Source organism: Tripterygium wilfordii, chromosome 11 (genome assembly GCF_013401445.1).
Source record: "Tripterygium wilfordii isolate XIE 37 chromosome 11, ASM1340144v1, whole genome shotgun sequence".
In the NCBI taxonomy this organism is placed as follows: domain Eukaryota; kingdom Viridiplantae; phylum Streptophyta; class Magnoliopsida; order Celastrales; family Celastraceae; genus Tripterygium; species Tripterygium wilfordii.
Genome location: NC_052242.1, coordinates 5,211,162 through 5,233,289, shown reverse-complemented (window position 1 = coordinate 5,233,289; position 22,128 = coordinate 5,211,162). Strand labels below are relative to the sequence as shown.

Here is a 22,128-nt window from a genome sequence, read left to right as displayed (position 1 = left end):
AAGGTGTACAATTCATGATGGTGGAATAATAAACACGCCCCCAGTATTTCCACATGCACCTTGAAGAAGGAGCACAACCAGGGAACTCTCATCATAATGCCCTTTATTAGGGAGGAGTTGAGGTTATGAAGAGTATTGACCTAGCAATTCAAGCAACAAACAAGAAGACAATTCTCCATGATACATCACGTCGGCACATGTCAAGATTGTGCCAAGGGAACAGGAGATGAAAATTACCATGATCACCATGAAGAGTATAAAAGGAGAAAGAAGAGAAGTTTACACTCACCCCAAGTCAAACAAAGACCTTGCTTCAAACACAGACTCCGTGTCTGCAAATCTTTACTACTTTCTTAGGCAATGACTCTAGTCACTTATCTTTTCAATTAGCATAGCTCTAGCCAACTAGTTTCTAACTTAGCCTTTTACTTTTCAAGCCTTCGTGGCTATATTTCTAATTTAGCTCGTAAAACATGCCTCAATATATTCAAGGATGTATTCTCAGCTAATTAAATTTCTGATGTATTTCTGCAATGTGTTGTTTTTCATTTCATTTCAATAGAATTTCTTTCATTACAGCAATGTGTAAGTCTTTTGTCTCCTGTTTTTTCTTGTTTGGCACGAAATAAATTCCAAGTCCTTTTCTCCGAAGGCAACCTCGAACCAGCAGCCTTGTGTTCTTAGACTGCACTAGCTCGTTTGGTGAACAGGTTGTATTTGGTACAACCCCTTATAAAAAATCTTTGGGATGACAATAAGTCCTGACACACCAGAATGAATATATTATCCATAATCCAAGCACTTCTATCCCCAAGTGTTGAAATCTTGACATCTCCTGTCCAACACAAAGATTACAAGCATATTTTTGACACATTTGGTGGGACCTTTCGTGTCAACCACTTATAGTCATGACAAAGAGAACAAAAAAAATAGCGATAGGTGAACCAACTGCAAATCCATCTCCACCTACTTCACCAAGGGAGTCACATAACGTTCTTCAACCCACTCATTCCGGTGAAGGTGATTGAGAAGGAAATGTAAGTCCCGTTCTTGTCAAGAAAATATTGTGATTATAATATTTTGGATTTGAAAATAGGAGGTTAAGAAATTCACTAATCTACAAATGAGTTTCTCTATAATATTGTGAAATGGACTGCAATAATAATTGGACTAAATGCATTCCATCTATGCTTTTAAAAATACAAAAACTACGAATTTACACCCGGTGCAAGTCCACCACGATGTATTTTGCTTAGTGTTTTTAATATCTATTATCTCTCTGTCTCTAAATATTTACACTGGAATAACCCTAGCGCCTAGTGTATTTTATGAGGTAGGATGTTAAAATTGAGAGGTGAATTTGAATCTCTAATTGGAATGATTCATTCATAACCAATTCGCTACCCTTAGAATAATTATAATAAGTAATTATGATGATCACCTAACTTAGTTGTTATACAAGCTTTATTAGATTTAGTTAAAATGGTTATATAAAATAATAATGAGAACAAATTATAATATATTAAAAAAGTAAATTTGTGAAATCAGCTCCAGCTCGTAATTTATCTAGGAATTGTTGATGGTTGGTTTTACTCATCCGTGGGCCTGTACACAAGTTGGATTGGGTCGAATTTGTCTAAAGATATCATCCAACCCAAATTAGTATAGGTTATCTTTATGTAATCCTTCACTTATTCTGAACATATTTGGATTAGGGTCAGGTCAGGTTGCTCGAGTTAGATGGGTAGGGTTGAGTTAAAACGGGTTACCTGTATAAACATTACAAAATACAAATTGACATTGCAAATCAAGTCCCAAACATTACAAATTGAGACTTAAATCAAATTACAAACAAGCCAAAATGAGAATGAACAAGTCTTAGACATCCTAAAATTCAAATCAAGTCTAATACATACCAAATGAGTATTAACTCAAACATACCAAAATCCAAATCAAGTCTCAAACAATACCAAATGAGTATTCAAAACAAAGCATTGAAAGCAACCATTCATTAGGCAGCATTGCAGCAGCCAGTCCAATAGCAAGATCAGATTAACATATTCCCATTTCCCAATCAATATCCATTGTCTAGTAGTAAGAGTTATACCAACAGCTAGGAGGAACCAAAATCACTCTACAACATCATTACAAAAGATTTAAAAATACACATAGTAGAATTAGAACATCAAGTCATCACACATTGCAATTACATAGCAGAAGGATAATTATAACAGAAGAAGTTATCACTTACATAGAAGATTGATGTGCCAAATATATACATACATTTGCACATCCTTTTCACATGAGTTCATCCCATTTTGAGTTGATTAAGAGTTGATATTGCCTAAGAAAAGTATATTTGCATATTGTAGGTGCCAAAGCAAGAAAGGGAGGAAAAAAGTGCAAAATGAAGATTTGGAGTCCAGAACTGATTTCCGATCGATCGGAGCCATTCCCGATCGATCGGACCTGACAAAATACCCAAAAAATCATGGAGGCAGATTGCATTTCCGATCGATCGGAAATATTCCCGATCGATCGGAAATATTCCCGATCGATCGGAGGTACTATTCACAAAAAAGTTCCGAATTCACGTGTTTTTAAGCCAAAACGACCCCAACTTGTTTTGGAAACGACATAAGAGTTTGGGGAAGTATAAAAGGGGATAAAATAGGGTTTTGGGGGAGTTCTTGGAGCTGGATTTCATTCTATCACCATTGGAGAGCTTGGAGGCTATCATTGGAGCTTGAAGAAGAAGAGGGTCTACAAGGGGGTTTTCTCTCTCCTTTTCTATCCTAGTTTCTATGGTTGATTTCCTTTGTTTAATGATGTATTTTGCTTCCATGAGTGGCTAGATTTCTTACTAGGGTCTTAAAGTAACCAAACCTTGAAGATTCAATAAACTTGGTTTCCTTATTTCTTGATTTCTCTCTCTCTATTGATTGTCTATGGGTGTGATTAATGCTTTTGAATATTTGGCCATCATTCAATTGATTTGTTGCCTAGATTGAGACTGGGAGGAGATATCTAGGGTTTGCCTCAAGCCATAGATGACATAGGGTGCATGAACCATAGGAATATAGGTTTGTGACTTATGCAATCGTTAAATGATTTTCATAGTTCTTAATGGATTTTTGATATATTAATCCGATTGTTAGGAATAACAGGGATTTATATTGAAAATATGTTTGATGTATCTAGGAATAGAACATTGAATATGTTGGAAAATCGATTGTCAATATAGAGAGAGGAATTAGGGATTAAGGGACCAAGGAAATTGAATTGGATAGGTGAGGTGACGTTAAGTACCCTAGTGCTTTCCATCCTTGATTTCATACTTGTGTTTGATTTGTCTTTGTTCTTTTGCTTTAGTTTAGTTTAAAAACAAAATCAATCTTGAATATGTTTCCCCAATTTGCATAGTTGTTACTAGTTTGACATTGATCTTGATTGCCAACACATCCCTAGTGGAAACGATAATTTACTCATCTCTTTATTACTTGTGCGATTTGTGCGCTTACAATTAAATCCATATCAAAGATGTCAAGCATTAATAGGTGTAGGATCAAGTTATGGAGTGACAAACTCATCATAATGAACTCCGACAAATCAATTTCTGTAAAAATTAAAATTTGTAACTCTTTACTAGTTATTCAAATGAAAACACACAAATAAAACATAATATAGAGAAGTAGATACATTTCTTAATTTCCTCAATAGCTTCAATATCTTTCAACTCTCCTTAAATATCAATTGATATTGATTTTGCTCTTAACCAATTTTGAGCACATGTGAGAGCTTGCACTGTCTTTAGAGACAATGAGCTCCTATATGGTCTTAGAATCCTGCTACTAGTGTTGAAGGTTGACTTCGAAGCAATTGTAGACACCGAAATAACTAACATATCTCTAGGCACACGGAAAAGAATAGGATATTTGTTGTCATTGATCTTCTACCAAGCTAATACATCAAATTTCAGAGTCTCACAAGATTCATCCAAATACCTTCCCAGTTCTGTCATGTTCTCCACACTCTCATCGGCTTTCATATGCATGGCCATTCTTGAGGCAAACAGTCTCACAATTATCATCATTATTATCCACCATCTTGTTTGTTGAAAGTGACTAAAATTTTGTAAAACTATCTCTTACTCATTAACCCCACTGTTGTAGTGATTATAAAATCTTGTCAAAATCTCTTTCACCTTCTACAAAATAACATCTCTCATAAGGGAATCTTATATCTTTCCAAAATAATATTTAAGATATTTCATCTTATAATGTGGATCCAAGACAGCAACCACGTACAACAAAAAAATTGTGTTATTTGAAGAAACATTAAGGAAAATAGAGAACTTCAAAGTCATTTGGTAGAAAAGTTTTAAAAACTTCACAAGTGCCCTGGCCTCCTTCCAACATTGTTCACTAGGTGACCCAATGTTCTTGTGCCCTTTCCCTTTCCTCCCACTACCTCCACTTACGAAGCTCACTATGATCAAAATACTAACAGTAATGTCTATCATCCATCCCAAGCCTCTAAAAGATTTTTCATACTTCAAAGCAACCTCTAACATTAAGTATGTGAAATTCCATTGGGTGTCAACATCCAAACACAAAGATTGCTTACAATCTACCTTCATCTTCTCCACACACTTTCTAAAAACACTTAACCTAGCAGGTGAAGACCTCACATATCTTATGGCATTGTGAATCCTTAGAATGGATTCATCATGCTCATCTAATCCTTCCTTGACAATGAGATTTAGAATGTGCGCATAACAACACATTTGCATAAACTCATATTTAGCATACTGCCCTCTAATCCTTACAAACAAGCTTCAATTGCCTAATAGTTGTATCATTGGAACTTGCATTATCTATGGTGACAGTGAATAATTTTTCAATACCCTGATCTAATAATAACAACTCCATGGCCAACCCAATTACCTCTCCCTTGTGACTTGGAATTTGAACAAATCTTATGAGTCTTTTATTCAAATTCCATTCACTATCAATCTAATGTATGTTAATACACATATACTTGATGTTTTGGATTGATGACAAAGCATTAGTAGTTATACACACTATTTCATTTTTTAAAACTTTTTTCAATCTCTCCCTCTCTTTCATATAAATCTTCATACAATCCCTAGCTACTATTATCCTAGATAGGACCTTGAAAAATGGTTGGAGTGACTTCACGAAGTTTTTAAGCCCTTTAGCCTCTACAGACCTAAACAACAACTCATCAATAATCACCATCTTCGCTGGCGCATCCCTAGCTTTATCAATATTAAAACTAACAGACTTAAGCTTAATACCTCAAGAAATACCCACATCCTTCTTTACAAACTTAAGAATGAGGGTTTTTTGACCTTTGTCCAATTTTCTGAGAGGAGATTTTGTACATTTGGACAAGTGAATTTTAGATTTGAAGAGCCATGTATCTTTGATGAACACAAATATTTACTACCACAATAATCACATTTGGCTTTTTTAGGTGGTCCTGCTATGTATGCAAAATGATTTCATACCCAAGACGTACGCTTACCCTTGCGGCCACTTCGTTTAGGAGGGTTGTTTGCATTTCATCATTAACTTTCTCTGGTGGTCCTTGAGAATCTGCCACATTAGTTGTGATGTTCACAGCAACAACAACTTGGTTGTTTTCAACACCTTCCATTGGTACAACTGTCATATAGAACAAATGAGTAATCAATTTGAAATATATAATACAAAGAATACAAGGTTAGAGTTTTGAAATAATTGGTTAATGGTTACTACTAGTTATTGGTTTTGAAATCATAAACAAACCATGAACATAAACTAAAAAAGAGAGTCCATGACCGGACCTCTATTTTGAGGTCCTAATACTATCTAATTAGGAGGTTCTAGTGCTTATAGTAATTCATTTGTGTTTAAATAAAGTAATTTTACCCTTATACATGTTTCCCGTTGGTTCTGCAGGAAATCGGGCTTAAATGACTGAATTGGGCAAGTTGGAGCACTTTTTGGGCACTTTTTGCTGTGAGGTGTCGGGACTTAGATTATGAAGATATTCTTGAAGACTACAAGCTCCAACGGTACACTAATCTATGGCCGAGATTGAATTGTTTTGAATTATGAATGGATTAGATTACAACAAGACTTGAAGGGTTAAGATGATCATGTAAAGGTGAATCCAATGGTTGTGCATAAGACAACATTCTTGCTTGCAATTTTTGACTTAAAAGAAGATCTTACTTGATTTTTGGAGTCAAAGATGGCTGCAAGTTGCTACACATTTAAAAGGAAATTGTTGGAGATACCAATGCCAAGATTTGGTGCAAGTTTGATCAAATGGTCAAAGATGACAAAATTGTTGGAGATACCAAGGTCAAGATTTGGTGCAAGTTTAATCAAATGGTCAAAGATGGCTGCAAGTGCACATGACAACTCAAATCTTGCAAAGCTAGACTTGGAAAATAATGCAAGTGCAACGGCTACATATTGCAAGGTTGAGATTTAATGATCTATTCATTCAATGGCCAAGATTTGCATATGTAATTGAAGGTCGAGATTTGAAGATGGAAAAAGATCCAATGGTGGAAATCACAAGAGCTTGGAATCAGACCTTGTTCGGACAAAGTTGGAGGCATGAAGCGTCCGGACACCCGTCCGGACACCTACGACGAATCTGCAATTTTCTGCACCGAAATTTCAAGGGCATTTGGGGTAAATCATGTATGTAACCAATGGGAAACGATTTTATAAGGGTAGTTAGGTATTTTCTATTGTAAAAAGAGAAGAAAACCCTAAGATTTGGTTGGCTTCCACATTTTTTTTTTCATTGACTTCTCCAAGAGGAAGCCACCATAGGAGTAGTGGAGATCTAGTTTCTCTCTCTAAGTTTTCTTTGTTGTTTTTGGTGCTTTCTCTTGATTTTGTATAAACTCTGATTTAGATGACAATAGATTGGATGTTTATTGCAATAATCATGAGTGGGTAGTTCTCTTCTCTAGTTTCTAATCCCGAAAGGTGGATGCAAGGTTTCGATTACTCAAGGTATGTTCAAAGAATCGTAGCTTCGATTCTTCTCTTTTAATTTCGTGATAGTTGTGTGAGTGGATATATGAGAATGACATATTTGATTGTATTCTTGGATTGTCTAGTCTAGGGATTGCATCTAATGTGTTTGATTGAGAATTGTTAAATCCATTGCATGATTTCTTTAATTAATTGAGTTTTCCATTGCATAGCTATTAATTATGTGTATTGATAATGGGGTTTTGGGTTAATTTAGGAATGTGCATGGGAGAGTTATGGTTAATTGATCTTTGAGTGTGAAACTAGGGTGTTAGCCAAGCCGAGCCCCAAGGGGGAACATTAATCCATAATATTAGGTGCTTATCCCTTTGCGTTCATCGTAGATTAAGAGACCCGATGGCCTACATGTATGAATTGAAGTCTTATATCCCAATTCTCTTTGCATATGCATGATTGATAGTATCGCACAATGCATTGTGTATGGTTGTGTGTGTTTGCAATGATACCTTGAGTATGAGAACCGAGTAACCACCGGGACGGATTAGAGACTAGGTTTTTAATTAATTGTTTTAAATCCAATTTGTGCTTACTTTGATTACAAAATCGCTCATGCTACCGAGTCATTCGGCCCATTTCTTTTACTTGCTTTTATTTGATATTCATTGTGTTTATTAGTGTTAGCTAGTCATTTGCATATCATTCACTTCAAATTTGCATTGCTTCCTCGTGGATCGATACCGGACTCACCGGTTTATTACTTGACGATACCTTACACTTGGGGTAAGTACACACACACTTTGGTGTCGGTCAGTCCACCTTGTGAAGAAGTAGGAGCGATTGCACTTGCGCTGGTGTCTTCGATCATGACGTCACCCTGAGTCTGAGGCATAGATTTGTTGATCCAGTTATGCCAACCGAAGATGAGATGATGGGGTGATGTCGTGCCAGTCCTAGTACTATTATGTGGTAATTGGTAAGCAAAGATGAGTATTGGTTACGGTTAGGGATGATTGAGGGTAGCGTGGGTGGTGTAAGACTGACTCATGAGATGTGAGAGTTTAAGAGAAGATCAGAAGACCTAGGGTACGCAGTTATGCACGAGATTGTGAATGTGTAGATGAATGTATGTATAAAACGATGTGTTTAGTTAAGTAGAGGTCGGGTCGGGTATTAAACGGGTTGGTTTATACAATATACCATATTCAATCTGTTTGTGGAACAGATTTATAATTTCATAACTATATTTATTTTTTTGTGTTGCGAGTAAGGGTATATTTTGATTGGGTTCTCAATTTGGATCAGGTATGGATCGAGTTTTGTACAGGCATAGTATATGTAAATTTTCAGACACGGACTGTGTGAGTTATTGGATTATTATCAACGAGAGGTGGCTTGGATGGTGATTGACTGAGTTAAACGTATATGTATCGAAGCTTCTATTTCAACCGCAAACATATTTTTTAGTTCTTGCATTACAAAATATTATCATTGACTTTTAATGAGTAATACAAAATATTAATTACAACCAGCGATCAAAAGATTCTTTTAATTAAATCCATGTGGTCGTCACCACTACCAACCCACACGCGGCCGATCTACTGAACCAGCAAAAACAATTTCAACGTTGACTTGTTGAAACTTTCTTCATATGATCCATGGTGTTTAGATCTTTTAGAGAGAACCCATTACGAATCAGGCCTTCAATTCGAGCTTACAATGGCCAACTTCTTGGCGGTGGTTCCGTTATTGTTCTTGTTGATTGGTGTCGGGTCGGGTGAGGAAAAGGGCCGGGAAGCCCCGTTCAGGATCCACACTTTGTTCTCTGTGGAGTGCCAGAACTACTTCGATTGGCAGACGGTGGGGCTAATGCACAGCTTCAAGAAAGCCCGGCAACCCGGTCCCATTACCCGACTCCTCAGCTGTACGGAGGAGGAGAAATTGAATTATAAAGGCATGCATTTGGCTCCTACTCTGGAGGTTCCCTCCATGAGCAGACACCCAAGAACTGGTGACTGGTATTTTTTTCTCTGATATTTGAGCTCCTTTATCCTTGATTTCATTTTATTTTTGCTTGTATCATAATTGGGTTTTGGTTTCTGGGTTGTTTTCTATTTCCTTTCATTTGTAATTTCTATGCTGATTCTTGTTTGAATATGAGCAACAATGCCGATTTAGAACATGTTTTCATGGGAAAGAGAATGATCTTAACTGGGTTAACATGCAGTACACAAGGCGTAGAAATTATTATTTTTGGTTATGTTATGACAAGTATATACACGATGCAATACTTTGCTGGGTTTGTGAAAATAATTTTAAAGGGCACTTTTGTTTGCTCAAATTCTCATAGCATTGGTGTATTGAAGACAAGTTGTTTTATATAATGGGAAAAATGTGAAATAAGCCTAAATCACAGCATCGTTGCAGTTTTTCCTACATTAACAATGTCTTGAAGCACATTATTGTGACAAGAGGACCATAACAGTTTACTTCATCTTATTGCTGAGTAGGTTTGCTGTGTCTTGTTCTAAATTTGATCCTACCATGGTTTCCATATATATTGGCATGTCAACTACTTTTCTAGTTTTGCTCAATTATGTTGCCAATAGAATATGGTGAAAGAAATTATAGTGCTAAATATATCTATTAATAACTAATTGGATTTGGTTTACTTGTGTTGAAAATTCAGAGTTATTTCCTTTACTTCCCATAAATGAAGTGTACGTTTATTCCCTCTTTCCTAATTTGTCCTCATCTTTGCCTTTTCTTTTGTGGACCCTTCAGAAGTGCATCAGGGCATGTTATGGATTCTCTTATTGTTTGTATTCAGGATGCTGGATATGTTTTCCTATTTGCTTCTGCAATGTAGAAGCTTTAAAATGATATTCTTGGTCTTTAAAGTGTTTTCACTATTTCCTTTTTGCAGAGATATCAAAAAAAAAATAAATATTTTTATTTGGTTGTGCAGGTATCCTGCAATCAACAAACCTGCAGGAATTGTTCACTGGCTTAAGAATAGTAAGGATGCCGAAAATGTTGATTGGGTTGTGATTTTGGATGCAGACATGATCATTCGAGGTCCAATTATACCCTGGGAACTTGGGGCAGAGAAAAGCAGACCAGTTGCAGCATATTATGGGTATCTATAGTGAACTTTGTGGGTTATTCTGTGTTAGAACTTTGTACAATCCATTGATGAATTGTGAATTGTTTAGACAATCACTTCCTAGAAAATATTTCTGGAAATATTTCTCGTTGCACATAACCAAATATTGTTACAAGCAGGTGTCAGTTTAACATGAGAGGATTAGATGCTCTTTTGCCTTTTCTTTTACTCTCTACTTTTCAATTGACAACTTGACATTCATAGCAAAACTGATTTCGAAACGAGGGATTGTCCATATTATTGAAGAACACACTTTTGTAGTTTGATCATATGATGATTGAGGCTTGCTAAATAAGCTCCACATCTTTTATGCAAGATATTTTGCATGTAGTGTCCAGTGTTGAGTGTTCATAAACTCTTACAAAAAATTATTTTTATTTAATGCCTCGGGCATGTTCTGGAATTCTAAGTTGATGCAATTGTCAATAATTCCAAATCAGAGTAAAACAGGTCATTTCAGTGATCTTAGAAGTTCATTTGAGAGAATGCGTTAGAAGACTATAAGTTCAAACAGAATCACTTCACTGATCTAAACTGAATATCATCAAATCCGAAACTCTACGCCTGTGTTTTCTTTATTTTCATTTCTGGAGCTACTTTTCTTGTTCAAGGTGGTATTAGTGGTAGGTAAGTGAAGTCAGAAGTGGTGAATAGGCCATTGGTTTGGAGGAATTACGCGCATTTGACAGATCTGAATATTCTATATTTTCCCCTTCCTATGGCTTTTAGTCTTCCTTTTAATCTCCATATACTCTCTCTCTATATATATGTGTGTGTGTGTGTGTGTTTTTCCCATGTTTTCCTCTTTGTTGTGGATGTGGCTATCTTTATGTACTTATGTGATCAATTGTTTCTTCAGTTACTTGGTTGGATGTGATAATATTCTGGCTAAATTACACACAAAGCACCCAGAGCTCTGTGACAAGGTAGGTGGACTGTTAGCCATGCACATAGATGATCTTCGAAAATTGGCACCAATGTGGCTTTCAAAGACCGAAGAAGTTCGTGACGATAGAGCTCACTGGGCAACCAATATAACTGGAGACATTTATGGGAAAGGATGGATTAGTGAGATGTATGGTTACTCATTTGGTGCAGCAGAAGTAAGTCTGTTTACTTTCACAAGAAGGAATTTCTTTCTAAATTGCTTAACTATCTTAGCTTTATTTATTTTTTGATTCCGTCCTTTGAATTTTCAGGTTGGGCTTCACCACAAGATTAATGATGATTTGATGATCTATCCAGGCTATATTCCACGGGAGGGTGTTGAGCCTATCCTTCTTCATTATGGTTTGCCATTTATGGTGGGGAATTGGTCTTTCAGCAAATTAGGTCACCACGAAGATGATATTGTGTATGACTGTGGCCGGCTCTTTCCTGAACCTCCCTATCCTAAAGAGGTAATTGAATCGAGAATAGAACTAACTTAATTAGCAGTTCCATTAGAATGAACTATTTATCACTTACAGGCATGCTATTCTTTTTTTGTCATAAGCGGGTCTTGATTGTATCATATGATCAAGTACCTGACCCTGTTGAGGCCACCACCTGTGTTAGGCCGTCAATTGATGGTCACAGTTAAATATATGCTTGTATTGAACTACACACAAATAGAACAATGCACATTTGAACTAATACAAGTATACAACTCACAGATGTGAAGGCTTTATTCAGAACATTCTGAAATCATATGCATGACATGTTGCATAAGATTATTGTACTATGTATGCTGGGAACTGAAGATATTTTCCTTGTGCAGGTAAACTTGATGGAATCTGATCCATATAAAAGGCGGGCCCTGTTTCTAGATATAGAGTGCGTAAACACTTTAAATGAGGGTCTGCTACTACAACATGCGGCAAATGGATGTACAAAACCAAAGTGGTCAAAATACATGAGCTTTTTAAGAAGTAAAACCTTCGCCGAACTTACTCGGCCTAAGTTACTAACTTCAAATAGTTCAGAAGCCGATGAAATAGTGCAGCATGTCACTGATGAATCTGAAAGATCAAATCCCAAAATTCACACCATATTTTCCACGGAGTGTACCCCTTATTTTGATTGGCAGACGGTAGGACTTGTTCACAGTTTCCATTTGAGTGGCCAGCCTGGGAATATCACGAGGCTACTTAGCTGTACAGATGAAGACTTGAAGAAATATGCAGGCCATGATCTGGCTCCGACCCATTATGTCCCTTCCATGAGCCGACATCCACTAACCGGCGATTGGTAATTCTAGTTTTTCATACCTACTTATGGTCCGTGCAACAACTTATTTTGAGGTCAATTTCAGCACTAAAATCTGTCCATTTGCTTCTTGCCAAGTGAACCTGATCTCTGGTTTCCATAACCAATATTTTTACAAAATCTTATACTTGTGACTCATTGGAGGGTCCCATCGTCATACATCCAGTAGGAATTGAACATATGAATTCACTAATTCTGAATTGGGTGCTTTAACCATCTAGCCATGAATGCTTAGCGGGATCCTCTTTTGTGGTGAATAACCAAGTCTAAATTGAAGATATATTTTAACTTTGTCTTAAACAAACTGTCACATACCTTAGTTCTTTTGCAATGAAGTCAACCTCACTGTCTAGCTTTTGTTTTATCTTGGACCTTATTCCCTACTTAAGCATTGAGAGCTCATTTATCCTTATTATCCATATGTTAAGCTGTGAGAACTGCTAAATTTTTGTAAATGTCTTATAGAGATTTATGTTCTTTAACTGTCAATTACTCCATATCATCGCATCTCGGGGAAACCTAGAAGTGTGAACATGGACAGTTCAATTTCAATTTTCAAGGTCTCTCGACTGCTACATATCATCCTTCCATATTTTTTTCCCTCTAGGATTCGTAACTTTTTTGTTAGAAACATGCTTAATCGTGTCTTTTGTGGTGGCCCTATTATGTTTCCCTAATGCTCTTCATGTTAATCATAATATAAAGCCAAGCTTATATATACTTTTGGGGGTCATTGTTTGGTATTTTCAACTGGAAAGTGTTAGCCCATGGAAAAACATTATAAAGTATCATTTGAAAGGCTTCCCGTCCAAGAATTTTCTTTATCATGACTAGGTGTGGGTAAACGGACTTTTTAACTTGTACGTATTACGTTGCAAAATGTTTATTGTCACATTGCAGTAATATACTCTCAACTAAGATTTTAAGTAATTGCAACAGCAACAGATTACATGACTACATGTTCAAAGGAGTTTTTTAATGTAGGAGAAAGCACACTATAGAGTAATAACTTCGCTTTTTCCATGTTAGGTATCCTGCAATTAATAAACCAGCCGCTGTCCTTCATTGGCTTAATCATGCAAATACAGATGCAGAGTTCATAGTCATTCTTGATGCTGACATGATTCTAAGAGGTCCAATCACACCATGGGAGTTCAAAGCTGCATGTGGCCGGCCGGTTTCAACTCCCTATGAGTAAAAGATTTTACTTGCCTTTTACAGTTGTGCAATTCATACATGAGCAATGAAGATTGTGTGTGGCTTTTGATCTTCTTCTGTATGTTTGAATTTAAAAGGACAATACTTGTTTTCTGATCTATTCATTTTGATGCTAATCAGCTACCTTATTGGCTGTGACAATGAACTGGCAAAACTCCATACTCGCCACCCTGATGCTTGTGACAAGGTTGGGGGCGTAATCATCATGCACATAGATGATCTCCGGAAATTTGCTCTACTATGGTTGCATAAAACGGAGGAGGTCAGAGCCGACAAAGCTCATTATGCAACAAATATCACTGGAGATATATATGAATCTGGGTGGATTAGCGAGATGTATGGTTACTCATTTGGTGCGGCAGAGGTACTTTCGATGACTTACTTCAATTATTCTGGGAATTTTCTCATGTTGTATCAAAGCATCGTCGAGAAATGCATATTGTTTGCTAGGAAGACTTCTTCTTTTTAAGTTTTTTTTTTTAGAATTTCCTGTTAAAGATCCATGATCACTATTTATTTGTTTAAAAAAGGGAGATGGATATAAGACGCAAGAAAATAATTAATCCATCCCTTAACTATACCTTCTTTTCAGTTGGTCTTGAGAGAATGTAACTGCTTCAATCTTAGTGGTCCTTTCATTGATATTGCATAATAGTGTCTCTTTGCCATTCAGGAATACCGGACTGATGTCTTCTCTGTTTCGATATGCAGTTGAAATTGGATCACATCATAAAGCCAGACATATTAATTTATCCAGGATATATTCCTGAGCGTGGTGTAAAGTATAGAGTTTTCCACTATGGGTTGGAATTTAAAGTTGGGAATTGGAGCTTTGATAAAGCTAATTGGAGAGATGTTGATCTGGTGAACAAATGCTGGGTTAAGTTTCCAGATCCTCCTGATCCTTCAACACTAGATCGTGCTGATGAGAACATCCTACAGAGAGATCTTCTTAGCATAGAATGTGCGAAGACACTGAATGAAGCATTACTTTTGCATCATAAAAAGAGGAACTGCCCTGATCCTAATTCCTTATCTGCTTCGAATCTGAGGACAAGTTCGAGGAAATTCGGCAAGTTTGATGAGATTTCTGCTGTGAAAAGCAGCCCTGTTCCGGTTAGAAATTCACAGAAATCATCTGTACCTGCTGAGACAGATGGCCTATTCAGTTCTTTTAGGATCTGGATTGTTGCTTTGTGGGCATTCTCTGGTATGGGTTTCTTGACAGTCATGATGGTGATATTTACAAGCCGTAGAGGTAAGGGAGCTAAAGGTAAAAATTACCGAAACAAGAGAAGATCATCTTATTCATAATTTGTCGATGTGAATGGACATGACCGGCACATCTGCAGTGCTGAAACATCTTTTCATAACTCAACTTGTAAAAAGCGTGAAGGGTGAAAACACGTTTTATATAGGGTTTGACATTGATAATTTCGATAGAGAGCCTTGAGTCTGAATTGATGGTGATGCGGTTAAGTTAATACCCCACTTACAGAGAGAAACAGATGAAGACTGTAAAATATAGCAGAAACAACGAGACGACGACAGTACACCAGGACAGTTCTCCATCTTGCCTTGTGTCTGTAGTCTTGAGTTTCTGTAAGTTACTCTTCAAATAGAGTACAGAAGAAGAGCTGTCAATTTTTCTGCTCTCCGGATTTTTGTAATTTGTGACTATGCCTCTCTGCATGACATTCTTTTGGCTATTGCAGAAGCTGACTGCAATAGACTCATCTAATAATTGTTTTCCTGGAATGAGAGTCAGAGACCCAGTTTACAAATAACATTTCGTCTCAGAACTCACGTAGTTATTCAGGAAACTGAGCTGATATTACATGAAGATTTACAAAATGCAGAGTATGATGGTATTTTGCAAGGGTGACGGTATTTGAACCCCTAAAATTAGTATTCTCACACTCCCAATGATTGAATTCAATTATATTAATATTAGATTTTCTCAACTTAAATGTGATTTTATTTTTTCGATTTGCATGTGAAATGACATTTGATTCCCACACCCCCATAATTGGTTTTCCCAGCTGCAAAATGCAGAGTATGATAGTATTTTGCAATCGGTAGTAGTAGCTAACTAGCTATCAACTATAGTGCCAATACTAGCATAAAGTAGACAATACAAACAAGTGGTGAGAAGCTTATTGTTTATACCTACTTGTCAATTAAATATTACTTAAATTTCATTACATATACCTTCCATTGTTACATACTTGCATTACATTGATGTATCAGCTACTGGTTGTTCTGCCTCATACATCTATTATCTATACAATCCAACCACCACCCACTTCCCTTCAAGGCTATTTGTGTCTCCAGAACCAGTTCAAATCTCATGTTAATTCTTGTCTTCATTTCTATTATCACCATCTCTGACCAAAATCTCTCCATATTCAACTTTTAAACAAAAAATGTAACCGTTGAAAGGATTTCATTGATGTCACACGTGTTTAGGGTATACCAACAACATACCCCACTTGACTTTGGGCTAATAAAAATATTCACACGTTTGCTCCTTTTCTCTCTCTCTCTCTCTACCTGGTTTTAGTCCTGCTTTTTTTTGTGTTACCTAGCGTGGTGGATCACCCTTTGCTTTTCATTTAAAATTCAAATTCCAACGTTTCACTTTTACACAAATAGCTAGTGCTCAAAAGGGTTTGGATCTATTTGAGGTTTTTCGAGCCCTCAATTATGGGAGAACCGACTTGTCTTATGCAACCATTCTCTTATGCTGCTGGCATTCCACATGAAGCCAATGAGGTTAGTCAGTTCGTTTTGGATTTTGGGTTCTCATATTTGTCTTACCATGTTTGTTTGTCAGAACCAAAAACTAATAATTCAATGAAATACTGTCCTCTCTGCCAATCTAACCCTCTTTTGTTTCCCGCCAGATTTGGGGGAATGAAAGGAAAATTGAAAAAAATTTCATGCTTTCTTGTTGATGGGTCTTTTAAAGGCCAAAACTTGATACTTTTTTCTGTTTCAAAACAGTTTGATTCAGTAGAACATGAAATGCTATGCTTGTATGAACAATGTGGTCGTAATTTCAATGAAATACTTCATGGGTTTCTCTAAACATGGCCTTTCTGTACCAGACAACTTGATTCAGTAGAATTGGGGTTTGAAGGTTAACAGTATGATGTGAACTATTAGGGATTTCATGTTACAGGGGAACCCAATTCACTCTCTGGGGCAGTCAATCTCTTTTGGGAGATACATGTCAGAGTCATTGGCTTGGGAGAAATGGTCAACCTTTTCTCACAACCGGTATGTTGAAGAGGCTGAGAGATACTCACGCCCGGGATCGGTTGCCCAGAAGAAAGCTTTTTTTGAAGCTCATTACAAGAACCTTGCAGCAAGAAAGGCAGCGGCAGCCCTGATGGAGCAAGAAAATGCTGCATCAAACAATGTTCCCCAACAAGAACCTGAAGTAGAAGGCAATGACATTACCACCAACGATTCTCCCATGACGACAAGTCTAAATTCTCAAGTAGCTGTTGATGAAAAACAAGAAGTGAAATTGCTTGACAAACAGGCTACTGTGGATGTTGATGGTTGCAATTTGAATGCTGAGGTTGATAAAATGGAGAGCAGGACATCGGAGGGAACTGATCCTGTGGAGAATGATGCCAAGAATGAATCACTAGACCAGCTTGGTGTTGCTGATAACAATGAAGACATTAAAGAAATGAACCATTGTGAAATGAAACAAATGGAGAAGCCTCTATTAAAGGTAATAGTTGTATTGATTTACGTCAAAATGTTTGTTTTTTGATTTAGATGTCTTTGCACCAGCGATTTATGATGCAATTGCTGGCTTGGTGCAGAACTTCAAAAATAGCCAGAATGATCTGTTGTCAGCTTCTGATAGAAAACCAACAGTTTCTTCCTCAAAGTCATCAAATTATAGTAAGGCATCCAGGGCCTCATCCTCTCCTGCCAAGTCTAACATTGCTACTCCAATTAGCAAGAAGTCAGCAATAGACAATACAGATAAAAAGAGATTCACTCCTAAATCAACTCACAAGTCCATCAGTTTCACGACTGTCCAAGAAGTTAATAAGTTCACATCAACGATTATCCAAAAGATAGATGGTTCTAAAATTAGCTCTTACTCTAAACCATCTAAAGATTGCTCAACTCCTCTGAAGACTCCAACGAAGGTATCTATAGCATTCTCTTAAGCCTCATAGTTACACATACCATTTTCTTTTCATCACTCGTCATTGCTGAACTTGGCATTTTTAAGGCATGTTAAAACGAAATGTATTTGAACTGCAGGCACCTATAAGAAGGGAATCAAAGCATCCTTTAGCCACATCTCATTCAGAAAACAGGAGGTATTTGCTCTTAACATACTTTTCGATTGGTCGAAAAAAACTAGTTTCAAATTTGGTAACCAATACTATCTTTTCTAAGTTGATCTCTCATGCATATATACTTGTTATCACAAAGTGAATACTGCAGGGCAAGAGAAAATCTTGATTCCTTGGCCTCGGGAAGAAAAGCAGTTCGCTCAAAGTGGAACTTCCTCCCTACAGAGTAAGAAATTTTCCAATATCATAGCAAATGTTTCTTATTTATCAACTTTTCATGGTTTTATATAAAAATAATGTAACAGAAAGAAATAGGTTGCATAACTTATTGAGATGGAATGCATACAGGGTGATACACGAGGGCTTCTGTCTGTATCAGTCAAAAGTTAATTGGTTTCGATTATCCAATAGTAACACAAAATATTAGTAGAACTAAGTGACTGAGTTGCATTGCAGTCTAAGTTACAAAGATTTTGCGAGTCGAATCAGATTACCCTTCTCATCTATTCCAAAAATAGTGGCTGTCTTGATGTTCTTAAAAAATTGAATATGCAACTTACTTGGAACTGTGCTGATTGTTGCTCTTTCCTTATCAGCTGTTCAAAGTTTCTGAGTTCGTCCAAAAACAAATCGCTGTCGCCAAGTTTCTCCACACCTTTCAATTTGAGGACTGAAGAAAGAGCTGCAACAAGAAAGAAGGCACGGCTCAGCTCTGTTGAATTTTTTTTTTTTCTAGAACAATTCACGGTGTTTCAATCATACTTTGTTGGTCTAATGATTATCTAAGGTCATTTTTCCCTCTACAATTGCAGAAGCTTGAAGCAAAATTCAATGCAAGTCAGGCACAAAGAGTGCAGCAGCAAACAACACTGAAGGTTAGTGTCTGAGCCAGTAAAGACAACTTGTTATGTCATAAATTTTTGTGAAGCTCCTGCTACTAGAACTGTTATGATGGGGGTTAATATCGTCCTTCTGTTTTCTTTTTAGTTGCTTCAAATTCTAAACCATTATGCAAAACTCGAACCAACAAGTGATGGAAAATCTGGTTTCATTTGTTCAGGAGAAAGCAGAAACAGAACTTAGGAGACTGCGTCAAAGCCTTTGCTTTAAGGATGGGCCACTACTGGACTTCTATAAGGACAGAGGAACATCAAAGAATCAGATGAAAAAGGTATCTTCCTAGTATTGCTATGGAGCCCTGCTGCAAGTACCATTGTGAAGCCACATTGAATTGGTAGTACAGAAACATCAAATTAGTGTCTTGCTGTGGCTGGTCTTTCTCCTTCCGCTGAGATGGCCATCTGTTTTTTTCTTTTGTTTGTTCATTGCGGCACAAAATCATGAAGAAGCTGGAATAGCTGATAAAGATAGGGATCTGTTTAGTTAGCCTGATTCATGGAATACTATTTATATCTCTTACTTCCCTTATTCATAGTAGGTTCTGCTGGCACGTCCTGAGTCACCAAAACTAGGAAAACAATTCACTCTCAGCAGAGTACATGGCAACACCTGTGAACTTCTTCAGAAGCCCTCAATCAAAAGCAAATGCCCCAAGTTTGAGAATAATCAAACCAGAACTCGTTCTGTGACTTCATGACCCATAGTGTTCTGTCATAAGAATACACATCCAAATATTCAGCAAAAGTGCCCTATGTAGCTGAGTCATGGATGCCTACCACGAAATTCAGAACTGCATCATGCAGAATCAGGCTAATGACTAGCGGAATTTCATTACTGTATATATTGGGCATGAGATAAATAAAAAAAATGTACTTTTAAGACTTCATAGCGGCCATCATTGTATGAGCATGAAAGGAAGCTATGATCTGTAACCAACAGTTGTTCAGGTCTTGCTACTTGACAGCATTATATACAATCACTTGGTTTGTTACGAGTCTTCATATCATTTGAACTAACATTTTTTCCACTGAATTCTATTATGAGGAGTTACTTATGGTTTACGAAATGATTCTGTGCAAGGAAAATATGTCCAGTCCTCAAAAAGAAGCCGAATATTGACCGAAGAGGTCTCCGCAAATGATAGCAGGAAAACAAGAAAAGATCCAAATGCAAAGATTTCTTTAATACCAATTGTTTTTTTTATTTATTTTAGAAAAGAAATAAGCAAGCAAAGGAATGAAGGAATCATTGGCATTGACATACAATATACAACCACGGTTCTCCCACAATGCACCAACCATCATCGTCTCCTTCAACTTGCTCCAACAGAAATCCCACATCATCACAAGAACACAAATCATCATCATAATCAAAATCAAGATTTTCTTGAATCTCACCGGTCCTTACTTACTGATTCATCAACTCTATGAAACCATCCTCAAAACCTTCATCATCCATGTAATCACTACTAGCCAAATGATCCAGCATCCAAGTGGCAGAAAACCCAGAAAAATTCAAGCCGGGTCCTCCGCTTACTACCCGCCAAGACATTAACCGATAATTGGAGACCATATCACTGGACTTCACCTTCTGGGTGCCTTTGGTCTTGTCCTTGGACTTGGTAGTCGGGTGCAGTGGTTGGTGGGCTTGGGACGGACCTTAGTGAATGACCCGGCTGTTGGAGGATAATCCAACTTGTTCACTATTCTGGAGTAGGGTCTCGGGTTCAATGGGTCGGATAAGACCCGGAAGGTCCTAACCATCCCATTTTGGCGTCCTTCCCTCTTCATTTTTGGCTAAATTGGGTTGTGGGCTTTTGATGTGATGAATGTGTGACTTTCTCTCTCTCTATATACGTATAGTTGATACGAGGAAAGAGAGACTTGGAGTGCAAGGAGTCTTGGATTTTTTAATTGGTCACATAGTAGTTGTGGAACAAACCAACTGGAATTGACAGATTATCTTTGTGGACAAAACCTTGTACGAAAAGCAAATAAACTAATTTGAATTATCAAATCGTTGTTTAAGTGTTATGTACATGAATAGATTATTGATCTCAATTTGCTCCTTGGGTTTGATTACTTAATGGGGATTACTGGATTACTTGGATGTCGTTTGAGTTGTATGGGTCAAAAATCGTCTACTCAAAACATCCTTATCAATGGGCCCAATTAACAGGTATTAGGCCATGAAGGTCCAAGTCATATAGGCCAAGGCCGAACGCCCACTTGACGCTAGACCCATGAGGGTCTAGGTCAAGCCCAATCTGCAAAGGGATCCATGAAAGTCAGCAATCCTAATCAGGCCACAGAAGCCCATATATGTATCTCAAAGGCTCCAAGCCCATACACTGCTAGGAAGCTCCCCACAAGCCTTGGGCCCAATCAAAGCTCAAAGCGCATCCGTACGATCTACATGTGATTCAGAACACTATAAATAGAGGATGACCCCTCCTCATTTACTCTCTCAACTACTTGGTATTTCTCTATCCCTCTCTCTCTAAAATAACCTTTCACTTCTCTCACTATAAATTATCCTCCAATCAACTCACTTGACCGTCAAAGCTTTCCCGATCAACACCACACCGATGTTAAGTTTCACGATCGACTCTTGTGTGATCTTGTAGGGTTATTGAAGGCCTCGTTCGACATTACAAATTGATTACAGACTTTCGGGTCTACATGAGTCAAACGATATGCAATGTCGTTCATCACGATTTCAGTTAATGGACCATTATAGTGTTAGTAAGTGGTCTTAATTTTAGCAAGTAATGTTAGATATAATTTATTGTTTGCAACTCATTTTAGTGGATTTGGACCATAATGGGATGGACACTAGTTCACATTTAAACAAAAGCCCATGAGTACATTCTACGTTTTGTTTTGGCCAGCCCATTAGATCAAACGACTTCTCTTCCTAATTTTGGGCTTAACCCCACATGTTAGGCCCAAGCCCACCTCTTGATACACACATAGGATATAAATATCTCCAATAACATCTCTTACATAGGATATCTTTCAATTTGAGTTGCATAGAGTTCTTTGGTTCAAAACGAGAAGGAATCTAGAATACTTCTCTCGATTGAGCTTCCAATAATCCCTCCTGCTATTCCTTCATCATCTTCTTCATTTTTTGGATATGGAGGCATGGTTTTAATTCCTTATGTTCTTGATTCAACATACCCATCAAATATCAATGAATAGATTTAATCTTGATTTCGTTCTAACAAGTACATCTTAACTTT

The 22,128-nt window shown here is 37.2% G+C and overlaps 2 protein-coding genes across 3 annotated transcripts; both read left to right on the top strand.

Annotated features, from left to right (window-relative positions):
• The first annotated feature begins 8,575 nt into the window (after nt 1-8,575).
• Nucleotides 8,576-15,437, top strand: LOC120009233 (peptidyl serine alpha-galactosyltransferase). The gene is made up of 8 exons (XM_038859722.1): nt 8,576-9,040; nt 9,991-10,161; nt 11,048-11,291; nt 11,388-11,588; nt 11,948-12,417; nt 13,465-13,629; nt 13,774-14,017; nt 14,365-15,437. The coding sequence occupies exons 1-8, from the start codon at nt 8,742-8,744 to the stop codon at nt 14,965-14,967; spliced, it is 2,397 nt and encodes a 798-aa protein (XP_038715650.1). The 5' UTR covers nt 8,576-8,741; the 3' UTR covers nt 14,968-15,437.
• A 149-nt stretch (nt 15,438-15,586) lies between these two features.
• LOC120009234 (protein WVD2-like 7) lies at nt 15,587-19,875 on the top strand. 2 transcript variants are annotated; one of them, XM_038859724.1, is made up of 9 exons: nt 15,587-16,428; nt 16,838-17,401; nt 17,496-17,831; nt 17,950-18,008; nt 18,136-18,210; nt 18,581-18,683; nt 18,797-18,859; nt 19,045-19,155; nt 19,423-19,875. In XM_038859724.1, exons 1-9 carry the CDS (start codon nt 16,360-16,362, stop codon nt 19,579-19,581), a joined length of 1,539 nt encoding a protein of 512 aa, XP_038715652.1. In that variant the 5' UTR covers nt 15,587-16,359; the 3' UTR covers nt 19,582-19,875. The 2 variants fall into 2 exon arrangements, with proteins under 2 accessions (XP_038715652.1, XP_038715651.1); XM_038859723.1 differs by having other exon boundaries at nt 18,124-18,210.
• The last annotated feature ends 2,253 nt before the right edge of the window (nt 19,876-22,128 follow it).